This window comes from Kalmanozyma brasiliensis, assembly GCF_000497045.1.
Source record: "Kalmanozyma brasiliensis GHG001 unplaced genomic scaffold PSEUBRA_SCAF14, whole genome shotgun sequence".
NCBI classification, from domain to species: domain Eukaryota; kingdom Fungi; phylum Basidiomycota; class Ustilaginomycetes; order Ustilaginales; genus Kalmanozyma; species Kalmanozyma brasiliensis.
Window position 1 is genome coordinate 468,669 of NW_015961953.1, and position 13,258 is coordinate 481,926.

A 13,258-nucleotide genomic window follows, 5' to 3' on the forward strand; every position below is an offset into this window, starting at 1 on the left:
TCTAGGCAGCCTTGTCAGGTCGGATCGGAGCAAGACAACGTCCCGTAATGGATTGATATATCGCTAGATCAGCGCTCTGCCGCTTTCTTCGCCTACCCATTCTACGGTGCTAGAAGCTACCTTTGCGAACCGAGCCCTTGCTTCGATAGCATGCGATTGCAACACACCCTACGATCCCTTGTCTTGGGGGCGTTCCGTTGGATTGTCTTTGAGGTGCCATCCGCAGAACCCATTTTGCAGTCTAAGTGTGGGGAACAATCCTTTGGTATAGCGACAAACACACTCTGACCTGCCTTTGTCCAGCGATGGATTAGTCATGTCGAAGCGACAGAAGCAAAACCCTCAAGTCCACGAAATTTCAATTTAATACCTCAAAAAAAAGCGGGCTCAGAAAATTGCAAAATATAGAGCTCGAATTGGTAGAAGGTGTGGAAGTTGCAAGAGAGTAAGGCGAAGCTGGTGTCAATCTCGTCCTCACCGCTCGAGCAGACACCGGGCCCTTGGAAGAGCAGAAACAAGGCCATCTGATCACACCTGGTGCTGTCAACAGATCCCCTCGACCCGCTCGATCCTGTCAGACATCACACGGCGCATGGACGGACATGTCGAAACCCCGAGGCAATTGTTCCGAAACATTTATCGAAGCCCCAGGGTCGCGACCTGTGGCTGGCCAAGGGAGACAGCGGAGATGACCTGGCGAGTCATTCGGCTCCCTGACGGCTTCCGAACTGGTAGAACAACTGACATCAGACGCACACGACTGTTTGCACCCAAGGTCACGAAAGCCGTCTCGAACGGAAATCGGATGCGGGAGCATGAATCGGGCGGGTAAAATAAGCGCGGGGGTCTGGACACTCTGGCCCCGGTATTTGGAAAATCGTGGCTTGGAGGGTAAACAATTTATGGCGTGACCCTTTCCTTCAAGATCCGCAGCTTCACCTTCGACTGGACATCGGGCTCAAGGAGAACACCGCATGTCGCCTGCAGCAGAATCCATCGAGCAAGAAAGCGAAGCGATGCCGTGTGTGCGTGCTCTCAAGAACGTGGTCCACTCTACGACCATCGAACCGAAAGTAGATCCAAAGGTCGCTAAAAATACTGTAAATTTCCACAGCACAGATCTTCTTTCGGCTGCGCGATTAGCGCGCTAATGCATGCATGCAGCGGCGCTTCTGCTTCTACGCGCTTTCAACGGGTTCCTGTTGGCAAAATTTGGACGACAGTCCATCTCGTGGAATCAGAACTCCATTTGCGAGCGGGAGGGGCCTATCGATAAGTTAGCTGCAAGCAGAGAGGATAAGACGGGCAGAATCTCAACTCGTATCTTGTAAGCAACAGCCGAGACAGGGTGCGGTGGATGTACCCCGAAAGAGCGAACGACGCGGCGAAGCGTCAAAGCCACTGTTTGTTTCACGATCGTCCCATCTCATCGCCATCGTACAGTGACCAGCCTAATCAGCGGCGTGTCAGGTCGAGAGCATGCAAGACACGATCAACGACGGGACGAGCTGAGACCACTTCGGCAACAGAGGCGGCCTCAGCGGGGAACATGGTCTGAGAGAAAGGAACGTACCATCCGGGAGGGGATGTTCTCAGACAATGTCTGGAGCTTGTATGTTAGCGCGCTTGTGCTTAAGCTACTGCAAGCAATCGCCGCGCGCAGAGACGGCCAGGAGGGGCAAGTAGGCAAGGCTAATGGCGCCTTGTTTCTGGCGTAAGAATTTCCAAACTCAGTGCGACACTTTGCAACTTTGCTCCGAAAGCTCTCCCAGGGGACAGTGCGCCTTCAAATTTATCACGATCAGAGCTTTGCTGACCCGGCATAGGATACACTCGGTGCCATAGGATGCAATGCAAGAGATTAAGGTAACTTCGAGTCCAGCATATGGAAAAGACTGCAAAGTGGTTTCGCGCTTAGCTGGGCTGAACCTTGTCAAGATTCCTTAGCGAGAGACCATCTCTTGGGAAACATACGCTTCTCTCGCATCCGGATGGCCGGAAGCTTCGCCGTCACTGCTATCACGTCCGTGAAAACTATGTGTAGCATGCTCCTCATTGCCGCTCGTAGCCGTGCCGCTGATTGGGGAGGGTCGCACTGAGTTCGAGTTCCGCTGTTCAGTCGTCCCTGGGGTCATTCATCCTATTCGTGGAAACATGTGAAGCGATGCGCAGCATGGGCAGCTGTCGATCGATGTAGCCAGCTCAATCTGAAGTTCAACGCACTTTCCGGCATGAGCTCACCATACTGTTGAGCTTTGACGTTAGCACTGTCAAGCCGCGACCAGTCTCTCACAGGTCAGTTTCACAGGCTTCCAGCACGCACCAACGGATGGGCCCTTGAGCTAAGAAGGCACATAGCAATCTTGGCGCATCTACAGTCGTAGATCAGGCACGCTACAACATACATCGCGAAGAAGAGATGGGCGTCGCCAGCAGGTACACAACATTTGCTCTGAACCTCGCTTCGAGACGCGTGGGAAAAGCAGATCTCGTCCTGTGAACGAATCATAGCTGTAGCTGTCCGCTGCATGATGCTCTCGCTGCGAAGAAACGTGCGACATCCCCGAAAGATTAGAGCGGCATCACCTGGGCGCCTACTGAGACCGACGCGACTTCTCACTATCTACTGTATGCTTTGCGCTGCGTCGCTCAGACGCGATGCTAGTGCGACCGGCACGTTGTCAACTTTGTCCGGCGTTGGGCTGATGGTAGGCTAAAAGCGCCCCGATCCAATATGGCGGCTACTCAGATATCGACAATGGCGACCCAAATCTCTGCGGCGAGGAGCTGCATCCCAGCCTTGTTCGAGATGCCGGACAGCGCTCTCTTTTTCAGACGTGACTGCATTCGGCGCCTTCCAGGAATCGGAATCCTAAAGAATCGAATTAAAGAATTAATTTTCCAGAAAACGAAAACGGAAACAGCATGGAAAAAGGCTTTGACACCGTGGCTCGGCTCGTGGCTTGGCCAACATGGCATGGCTGCCGACGTTGGGCAACTCTTCAGCAGCCTTCCCCACCCGAGACACCGTCTGGGCTTACTGCTCTGAAACCAGACTGCAAGCCAGCTTTTAATGCGGACTCTCGTCTAACGCTGCTGCTGGAGATCGTGTACTTGGTTCGAAGCTTGGCCTGTACCACAACACCATTGGAAAGCCGCGAAGCCGCCTCTAGCCGCCTTCACGAGCCGATATCGCAGCTTCATCTGCGTTCAGTTGCGCCTCTTCGTCAGATAGCTCTAGGCGACCATGCTGCATGAGAGGCTGGATCCGTTTGCTACAACCTCATCGGCATTTGCCGCCCTGGATTTACTACCATACAGCCGCGACAAGATAACGATCCTCACTTGGTAGACTTGCAGCTATCATCTTCCGCAAAACGATGCAGCGATGGAGTATGGCTCATGCTCACACTATCTCTCAGATCGAACCTGTTCATAGCCCTATCATTGCATGCTGCCTGCTGCTGGTGATCAGCAGGCCAGCCAACTTACGGATGAAGAAAGGAGCAGAGAAATTAAAATTTTAAATTGATCAATTAATTAAAAGGGCGTCATTTCTGCACTCCGACCGTCGATCCGAGACAGGTCAATGGTAAACTGTGATTTGGTTTTTTTAAGAAAAATCACGAATAAGAGCTAGCGTGTCCACCATCCTAGCCGCTGCGGTCCTGATCTAGGATTCTGCCGCTTGCAGAAAAGAGGCGCTTTTCGGAGGCTTCTTTTCAGCTGAGACACTGGGCATTTTTAGCCCCCTCCTCATACTCCTTCTGTGCCCTCTGGTCGTTGAATCGCAGCTCACGGCGACCGAAAAGTCTGCTACTCTGAATTTGGCGGCCTCGAATTGCCTGTCTCTGAACGTATCATTGTTTGTCGGCTTCTGCTAGCCTGCCCCAATCGCCTGTCTGTCCTGTCCGAATTCGAGTTTGCGATACTTGACATCCGCCTGCGCTCTCCCGCCGAGGTCCCCGTGGTTGACCGTTCTGAAACCGTCATTCTTCCTACTCATCGATGTCCTGATCAGAGCTGGATGGTCAATGTCTCAGCGCCAGTCGAAAGCCTTTCGTTCCCAGACTTGCAGCTTTCCGACACCGCCAGCCGCCCTGGCTGCGACTGTCAGTGTGCGACTATCCGAGCTGAGCTATGACATCGAGGCTCACTCACCTTGCGTTCTCCCATATAAGTCCGGGTCATTGGGTCACCTCGTCTCGTCCGCAATCAGCATCGCCCCCCATCTCTACATCCGTTCAGCACAAACGACAGATCCGTGTCCCTGTCGCCTCTTCCCGCTAACACCAGAGCCTTTCTCTTGATATATAACTTCGACACCGCTGGCGGTTCTTGCTTTTCAACTCTCTTCTGCATTCACCCCCTTCATTCCCGTCACAATGTCGAACTACACATACGAGCCCGTCTCGCCTCGCTCGCAGGGCTACAGCGAGTCGACGTTCTCCAGCCCTCGCTCCATGTACACCGGTTCCGTGCGCACCGAATCCACACGCAGCTCCAGCTCCGACGATGGCGAGGCCGTCGTTCGTGTCGTGGCTCCCCTCGCAAAGCGACCGTCCGGTCCCAACAGCATTCAAGAGCGCAACGCCATTGCGTTCGCCAACGTTGACTACCTCCACAACGCCCTCAAGCTCCAGGACTTCAACAACAAGCAGAGCCAGGACGACAACGCTCTCGAGGAGCTCCTCGGCCTGTACGCTGCCAACGCTAACGTCTCTTCTCACAGCCCCAAGCAGGCAGCCTTCCGATCGCCCAAGGTCGACTCGATTGGCGAAGAGGATGAGCTCGAGCTCATCGACGAGCAGCCGCGCTACACACGAGAGGAGAAGGGCAAGTCGGTCGACTCGAGCGACTCTGAACAGCAAGTTTCTTCCTCGCCGCCGCTGTCCTCTGAGGCCAGCAGCATGTTCGGCGAGGCTGGCGCGCTCCCCACCTCGGGTCTCACCCGCGAGGACATCGTCTTCCGCACCGCCAACCTCAACGAGTCGCCCCCTACCCTGCCCGCTGCCCAGTCTACCCTCGCCACCGCCTTCCCCTCGCTCACCGAGCCCCCCGCGCGCATGTTCGGCGAGGACGGTGCCCCCCTCCCCCCAACCAAGAAGGAGGAGATCACCGCCGCCGAGCGCGCCGCTCGCCAGGATGCACTCAAGGTCGAGCTCAAGGGAAGCAAGGTGCACTCGCTCGTCAAGGCCGTCGTTGTTCTCGAAAGCCGCACCTCGCTGTGGAAGCGCATCGCCGCCATCGACAAGAAGGCTTCCGACTCTGCGCCGCTCCCTCTCCTTCCCGAGCTGCCCAACCCCTGGGACATGGACATCCACCACGAAGGCCTCGACATCAGCACTATCAAGACCAAGACGCGCAAGATCTTTGAGCTGCCTCGCTCCAACACGGTCGGCGCCTGCCGCAAGTGTTCCGGTAGCGGCAGCGAGACGTGCCGTACCTGCCGCGGTGAAGCTGGCAACGAGTGCTTCTGGTGCTCCGGCTCGGGTCTGCAGAAGGGTCGTCGTCGCTGCGGTCGATGCCAGGGCCAAGGTAAGCTGAGTTGCATGGCCTGCGAGGGTAAGAAGGCCTCGACGTGCCGTTCGTGCGACGGTGCGGGCTGCGGCGAGTACTGCGCCTTTGTCGAGGTCAAGATGCGTCGCATCGAGGTTCCTGCCGTTTCGGTCGCCGACCTGCTTGGCTCGTCGCGCACCTCGGCCGCCAACGCCCACCCGATGATGGTCAAGAACGCCTCGATCGACATGCTGTGGGAGCTGGTCAAGATGCTGGCCACCAAGGCGAGCGTCAAGGCCAAGCGCCCCTACTTGCCCGTGTCGGCGGTGTGCACGTGGGAGAAGAGCGTCAGCTACCTCGCCCAGGTCACCGCCATCCAGCAGGCCAAGTTCAAGGCCGGCTCCAAGCAGCCTTTCCGTCCCGAGGGCCTGCACCGTCATGTGGCGACCAAGACGCGATACTTCTCGCTCTCGACCGACCCGGCACTGCCGCACGCCGAGTTGACGCTCGACCAATTTGTCAAGCAGAACGTGCCCGAGAAGGCCGTCGTCGAGGTGGGCCCCGCGACGGGCGTGCACAACGTTTCGCGCCGTCTGTCGGTGATGCTCCTCGGCGACGCCAACGCGCCGTTCACGCCACAGCTCTCGTCGACCGCATCGTCGCCCAAGCAGTCGGGCGACTACTTTGGCGACTTTGCCGGTGCAGCGGGGACGGTGGTCTCGACGCCCGTCACGCCGCTGGCTGGCTCGTCGCCTGTCTTGTCGCCTACGCTCAGGCCCAGCAGCGTCCGCCCCATGAGCCCCATGCGCGCCCCTCCTGCTCAGTTCAACTCGGACGAGCTCAGGATCAAGATGCTCCGCCACTCAAAGAGTCTCTCTGGGGCCAACTTTTCCCGCCCCATCACTGCCCCCGGTATCCCCATTTGATTCTTCGCTGTCAATAGGTTTCACTGTGCATGCTTCGTCAGTTCTCCAATATACCTTCTTTGCTAGCATTCCACATCCTCGTTCTGAAGTCTGATGGTCCTGAGCATGCTCAGCTGAACGAGGTGCGCTCACTTTGCGAGGAACGTTAGCCTAATGAAAGCGTGTCAGTGGCTTGGGTGGTACGCTCGGCTAGTGCCTCGATGACCGAATTGGTTCTCCGACACTCAGCGCGCCATGTCTCTGGCTTCCCTCTTTTTGGCGAGACGAAACATAGGCCACCTAGAACCCGCATGCAGGAATTTTCTCACGCTTGTTTCGTGAATTTTCGTAAAATGTTAGACCATCGTTCTTCTTTGCCAGGACGACGGGGCTCCGCCGGATCTTGCAGACTCAGATCGGCTAGGCCAGGATCGGTCGATTGCACACGCTCACGGGCACAGATAGCTTCGATATGGTAGATTGCGACGCAATGCTGAGATGTGCTATGCAGTATGATTGCGTGGAGCTCACGAGCTGGCATGGAAAGTGACCTGGCCAGGCGGGTACTTTGTCAAGTTGGCATTGTCCGCCGAGAGGTAGGCAAAGCCGATTCCGTTCGGGTCCCACACGTACTGCGTGACGTCGTACTCGCGGTCGTAGTCGAGCTGGGTGTAGGCAGCGAGGACGCCGGGCTGGGACTTGTTCCCGAACGGCACGTAGACGATCTCGTTGCTGGTCGTGTCGAGCTTCCAGATGTCGCGAGGGTAGTCCGGGATGGAATAGGTGCAGGTGTCGGTCTGGAAGCCGTTGATCCATGCGGGCTCGACGGGCTCGTTATGAGTACTGTCGTCGTTGTAGGGATCGGTCATGGTGTAGCAGTTGAAGCCACTGTCAGTCGCGTCGGAGCCTGGACGGATGCGACCGTAAACGGTCGAGTCCGTAGAGTCGATGCCGACAGGGGAGTAATCGCAGCGCTCGAAGATGAACTGGTCCGAAGTGGAGCTGTCGGCCTCCCACTTGGCATTGAGCGGGCCATCGTATTGATTGGATGCAGAAGTGGTGTTGCTGAAGCGCATGGTACCGGTCTGTACCGAGTCGCAGTTGAGCGTGGGCTGCTGGGCAGGCGCGGTGACGGGCACGTTGTTCATCGGGATCGCCAGCGGCGTCGAGGGAGCGGTGAGCTCAGGGGTGTAGTCGACAAACAGCTTGCCCAGCCTACCGTCGATATCGGGCTTGCTGCGCTCGGCACGCAGGGAGTAAATGCCGTACTGACTGCCGTTGACATAATTTGGGTTCTCACCGTTGAACCAGCCGTTGGCGTTCTGCGAGGCTCCGTTGTCGTCAAAGTCCCACGCAAAGGACTGCGACGCCCACACGTCGCCGGCGCCGTTGAAGCGGCAGTCCTGGAAGCCGAACGTCGCGTTGGCCTGATCGAGATTGCTGACGGTGAGACACTGAGTGGGGTCGTTGGCATCGACGAGATAGCCCTTCGACTGCTTCTCGTACTTGCCAAATGACTGCTGCGAGCAGACGGCGTTGGCAAAGTTGATCGGGTTGCCGCCGATTACAACATCGCCGTCAGAGCCGCGTGCGAGGGGACTGCCGTTGAAGTTGATCGCACCCCATTGGTGGAGGTGGACCTCGCAGGAGGAGCCGGTAGGTGCAGCCCTGACAAATGCTGCCGAGCCCAACAGGGCGAAGAGGAGGAGAGCTCGAGGGAATGCCATCTTGTCTGTGTTTGCTTGTGGGGGAGTGTGTGACTAGCTGTGAGCGAGCGAAACTTGATGAGATGGGTTCAACGTCGTTTTCAAAGAGTGATACGTCCCCTATATACCTTTCGTCAGCTGTATGTTCGTATGGTAGGTCCACAAAGCGAAAGGCATGCTGCCCATCAGAGCCCCAAACCATGACTCCGCCGCGCCATCGACTTTGCGGCCGAAGCACATCCTCAACAGCTTCACCGGCGGCAGCGCGTCGTCGCCGCACGTTGGCGTGGACAGGCTTCCGCTGCGGAAGTCTGAGCTGTCGTCTTTGTCGAACGATACACGTTCGAATGATCGTCATCCGAGCGAGACTCGGAGTTGCGTGGCCGGCTAGCGTCGGCAAATTCGCCGGAGCGTTCGAACGTTCTAAATTGCCAAGGGCAAGTGGACAGGTTCGAACAGCAGCGTCATTGCGTCTATCGGAACGGAAGTGGTGGTACAGCGGGGACGGAGGGCCGTGAAGAGTATTGCACAGCCGAATCTTGAGCCGAGTACGAGGGGTAAGCGACGGCCAGGCACAGCCGGGATTCCGCGACCGCCGCTTCAAGCGAGTGTAAGCGCGAACTTTTGAAACGCGATTTTGGACAGCTTCTTCCAGTGGAAGCACCACGTCAGCCGGCGGGCAAGCGAGGTCGGACTGAGCTGAGCTGAGCTGTACCCGACGGCTACGTCGAACCGATGCCGCGCGATTCCGTCCTTGTAGCTTGACTCGGATTTGCACCTTCGGCTGCGACCGGCAAGCTCCGTGCTCAAATGGGAACAGGCAGCTGACTGGCTCACTCAAGGCGGATCAGTCGAACACACGCTGAAGGCACAGGTGAAGACGATGAATTGCGAATGCGATGCTAACATGCGAAGAGATGCGAGGAAGCGAGAACGGTGTGCGAGGACGTGGGAAGCCGAAGTCGATATGGAGCCGAATGCGCTGAGAATCGCAGGCATGCGCGCCACCATTGAGCTGACTCAACACTCTACTTGTAGATGTGCGACCCGACCACCGGGATGGACAGATAGGGCGAGGGACCCGACATCTGGGGCGTGAAGTCGACCAACAGCTTGCCCCAGCCCTGCTTGTCCGGCTTGCTCTTCTCGGCGTGCAGCCTGTAGATGCCGTGACCCGTCTGGTTGACGTAGTTCCAGTTCTCGCCGTTGAAGACACCTTTGGCGGGCATGCCGTCTTTGGTGTTGTAGTACCAAGCGAAGGCTTCGGAGGCCCACACGTCGCCTTCACCATTGAAGCGGCAGTCCTGAAGCGAAAACGTGGCGTTTTCCTGGTCAAGGTTGCTGACGGAAAGACACATGTTGGTGTCGTCGGCCGTGACGAGGTAGCCCTTGACCTCCTCGTAGGCGTTGTCCTTGCCGTACGTGTGTCGGTCGCAGAAAGCAAGGTGAAAGACGAGAGCGCGACCACCAATCACGACGTCGCCGTCGGGGCCAAGCGCAAGAGGGTGCTGCTTGAACGTGATAGCGGTCGACAGCTTCGTGTCCACGTAGCACGACGAGGGGAAGATTTGCGCCTGAACGAGGGCAAGCGAGCCGAACACAGCCGAGAGAAGGAGAGATCGAGCGAAGGTCATCTTGCTAATCGATTCAAGGTGAGAGATGGTGAGCTTGTGGATAGGGAGTGAAGAGACTGTTGTGAAGCGGATGGTGAGCATGATCCCTTCGACGTGTGTTGGTGCCTGTGATATATACCTTTTCAGAGCCTTGAATGTTCTTGCTCAGCACGAAAAGGAAGGTGGTCCTTGGTCTTCAAAAAGAGCAGACCGTTCATCGTTGTGCCAAGCAACGTGCAGCGACTCGCTGTATTCGCGGCGGCTCCAGCGGCACTCGTCATCTCTACACTCCACCTATCCTGTGCCTTGGCGTTCGGCGCTCGGGTCGCCACCATTTACGTTGCTCGCCAGCAACTAAACTCACTCGAGGTCATCTCGGCCAGAAGTTGCCGGTAGGCTTACGATGCATGTAAGCAACTCACATGTCATCCGCATTCGGAGCTCCGCGACGCTGGTGGGAGCTTGAGCAAGTACCCACAGCCCAGCTCATAAGCTCAAGCACCTCATCGTGCAGCTCACTGCAGGCTCGTGCACCGTAGAGGAGGAGGCTGCGTTTCGGCTAAGGGGCTGAAATATTGCACGTCTGGAGGAGCTCGGTGACTGCCCTAGTTGGAACTGATCGTTGCACGGAGATGCGTGACATGAGGCCCTTGACTAGCGGGACGGTCTGTGTACAGGATTACGGACAAGTGTGAGAGATTGTGAAATGTAGAACCCACCAGCGGGCTGTGTGTGGGTGGAGGTTGCTCGTGGAGCCGCTTCAGACGTATAGCTGTCAGCCAGCAGGCGTCCGGGGCGAGCAGTCGTGTAGAGGTGTAACTCATGGGTTTTTGAGCCCCCTGTCGATGCTCATTGTCCTGCAGGCCCTCGGGCCAGCGTCGGTACCTGAATCTCGTCAAAGCCGAGACCCGCGCTGTCTTCACCGGATTCTTCTGTCATCCCGTCCCCTTTGAGAGAGCCGTGGGAGGTGCTGGAATTAGCTCGTTGCTGACGTGACATCTCGATCGTGTCTGCATTGTCAGACGAGTAGCGTGGCGAGTTGTGGTTCCAGTCGCGATCGACATCCTCGGTGCGAGAGACGGTACCGACAGTGACACGGATGCCGTGGTTGTTAGCCTCGGTAGGATAGTGGTGCGATCGACTGAATGGCGCCGTCTTGCTGCCCCACATGATGCGTGTCGTGCGTCCGGGATGAGCTGCGCCGCTAGTAGCGGGCGAGGCCTTGAAGTTGGGATCGTGCAAGCCAGCAGGAACCGTAGCGTGTGTGACACGCATACCGACGTGATTGCTGGAGGGAGAGCTAGTCGAGTCCATGATCTCGTTGACCCTTTGAGTTTGCCTGCCTGCAACTGCCGAGGCTCTCGCGCCAATGTCTCTGAAGGCAGCGGTGGCCGCGATAGGTGGAATAGCATACATGACCGGGGCTCCCAGACCTTGGTAGGTCATCTCTTTGAAGCTGAACCACGCTACCACTAAGAAGATGTCCGAGACCAGCTGCAGCACGTAGAAGTGGAAGCCCTGACGGATGAGGAAGCTCGAGATGCCTTGTCCTTTCAAGCCGGGAATGTGTCGTTGGCCTTTGGAACGGCGCCAGACGGAAGCAAGACCACCGTCGAGGAGGCGGTGCAAGGTGAGGAGGAGTAGAGTGAGATCGAGACCCATGCTGAGACACTTGTAGATGAGGTTGGAGACGATCGTCTGGGTTTCGTGTCTTCTCGTATTGAATGCGCAGAAGCGGGTCGTAGGAATGTGATATCCAACACCCCAGAACGGCACCGAGACAGCAGAGGCTGCCAACAGCACGATGTAGTAGATCGTGAGGGGGACGACGATGGAACGTTTCCATGCGTAAAGCGCCATGGTCCTTTGGAGAAAGATGAGCATCACAGCGTCCAAGAGGAACATGGTGAGAGTGTCGAGCGCGAGTGCTACTGCTCCGCAGTCCTGGTCCTTGAGAGAAAGGTAAAAGATGAACATCAACGAGCATGTAGGCGGTAGTATACGGCAGAGGAGGTAGGCAAGGCGCGAAGCAAGCTTGGCCGGTTCGGTCCAGCCAGGCTTGCGGATCAGCTGGATATCGTACTGAATGTGATTGCACAGCTCCATGAGGACGGCGCCGAGGGAGATGCAGTACAGAAACAACAGGATGAGTGCCGATTTGCCATCGGCCGGAGGAAGCACGTTGAAAATGATCTCTGGAGCTGGGATGGCGACGGCTGGAACATCTACGCTGGGCACCAGGGAGGAAGCGACGGGAGACATGGCGATAGGCGAGCAGGGACGCCTCTGTAGACTGCCTCGAACTGCGGACGGCTGATGAGACAGATGAGGTCGACGATGAGGGGACGAGGAAGAAGGAAGGTGAGAAGGCGATGCGGTCCGAATCGCTCATGCGAGCTTTGGTTGCAACAGCTTATATGTGTCCTGACTGCCTGCGAGATGTGGGGCAAAACTCGCTACAGTGCTCTTTCCATTCCAGAGCATAGGCCGTGCTTGAGCAGCGACGCCGTGCTGATGGCCTGACAGCGATGCATCGGTCCACTCAAGCGAGGCAAAGACAGAACAGCATCGAAGGAGCCTCAATTGCCATCATAGGTCCCTTTGTCCGGTCCGACAAGTCTCGTATTCCCAAGTGACAGCTGTCAGGACCCCAATTCTGGAAAGCTCTCGGACTTTGAACAGTCACCCTAATTCTCATCTCGCTAGAGGATCTCCAATCAGCTCAAGGGACAGCATCGATCACGAGTTCAATTTTTTCAGGCAGAACATCGCTCATCTAGCTACAATGATGACAGCCTCAGAGTCTGTGAGTCTGCAATGGCTGAGATGCGACAAGCGAGACCGGAACAATGACAGCCTGAGGAATTTGCGGCGTTTCTTGCGCGTTCACCATTGTCTCAATGCAATTGTTCTCGTTGAGCAGGTCCTGACACGTAAGACGACGCTTTTGATACCGCATGGTGTATATGTACTGTATGTACTGCTTGATGAGGACCCGCTGCAGAGCTGACAGGGCATGAAAAGAGTGCACGGAAGCTCATCAAAGACCATGACCGGCTGCAAGTGGCGCGATGCAGAGCGTAACGATCGTCTCACACCCTTTCAATTTTCGCGGCGGACATCCCTTTGATCGTTCACACGTTCAGGCCTTAGACTTGTTCAATGATCGTTCCCTGGAGAGCATATGTCTCATGTGAGGAGAGCAGCCTTCCTCCAACATCGAGAGGGCAGCTTGGCCTTGTTCTGGTGACGGCTCGCTCATGTGCCGATCATAGGTGGCCCATCTCCGTACTCTCACGAGGTCCGAGCCCACAATGGTACTCACGTCCTGGAAAGGGGGACAAAGGTCAGGAAGGACGGCGATTGAAAATCCGGTCTGGACAGCGACCTCAATCGGGAAACCGGCACGACCGGCTGCTGGTCGCCACGCCGCTTGATGCACGTCAGCTTGGTCGCACGCAAGACAAAACTCAATGACACTTCAGACAATGTTGTCGCTGGATGGCCTGCAGACCCCACCCGGGGCCAAAGCCGG

At 56.8% G+C, this 13,258-nt stretch overlaps 4 protein-coding genes across 4 annotated transcripts; 1 reads left to right on the forward strand and 3 right to left on the reverse strand.

Moving 5' to 3' along the window:
* Positions 1 to 4,385: 4,385 nt before the first annotated feature.
* Positions 4,386 to 6,425, forward strand: PSEUBRA_001625 (uncharacterized protein; the record flags this gene model as incomplete). The annotated part of the gene is made up of 1 exon (XM_016434825.1): positions 4,386 to 6,425. The coding sequence occupies one exon, from the start codon at positions 4,386 to 4,388 to the stop codon at positions 6,423 to 6,425; it is 2,040 nt and encodes a 679-aa protein (XP_016293892.1).
* A 506-nt stretch (positions 6,426 to 6,931) lies between these two features.
* PSEUBRA_001626 (uncharacterized protein) lies at positions 6,932 to 8,131 on the reverse strand (the record flags this gene model as incomplete). The annotated part of the gene is made up of 1 exon (XM_016434858.1): positions 6,932 to 8,131. One exon carries the CDS (start codon positions 8,129 to 8,131, stop codon positions 6,932 to 6,934), a length of 1,200 nt encoding a protein of 399 aa, XP_016293893.1.
* Positions 8,132 to 9,138: 1,007 nt separating this feature from the next.
* On the reverse strand, positions 9,139 to 9,744 carry PSEUBRA_001627 (Ricin B lectin domain protein; the record flags this gene model as incomplete). Its single annotated transcript, XM_016434859.1, has 1 exon — positions 9,139 to 9,744. One exon carries the CDS (start codon positions 9,742 to 9,744, stop codon positions 9,139 to 9,141), a length of 606 nt encoding a protein of 201 aa, XP_016293894.1.
* An 828-nt stretch (positions 9,745 to 10,572) lies between these two features.
* On the reverse strand, positions 10,573 to 11,985 carry PSEUBRA_001628 (uncharacterized protein; the record flags this gene model as incomplete). The annotated part of the gene is made up of 1 exon (XM_016434845.1): positions 10,573 to 11,985. The coding sequence occupies one exon, from the start codon at positions 11,983 to 11,985 to the stop codon at positions 10,573 to 10,575; it is 1,413 nt and encodes a 470-aa protein (XP_016293895.1).
* Between the last annotated feature and the right edge of the window lie 1,273 nt (positions 11,986 to 13,258).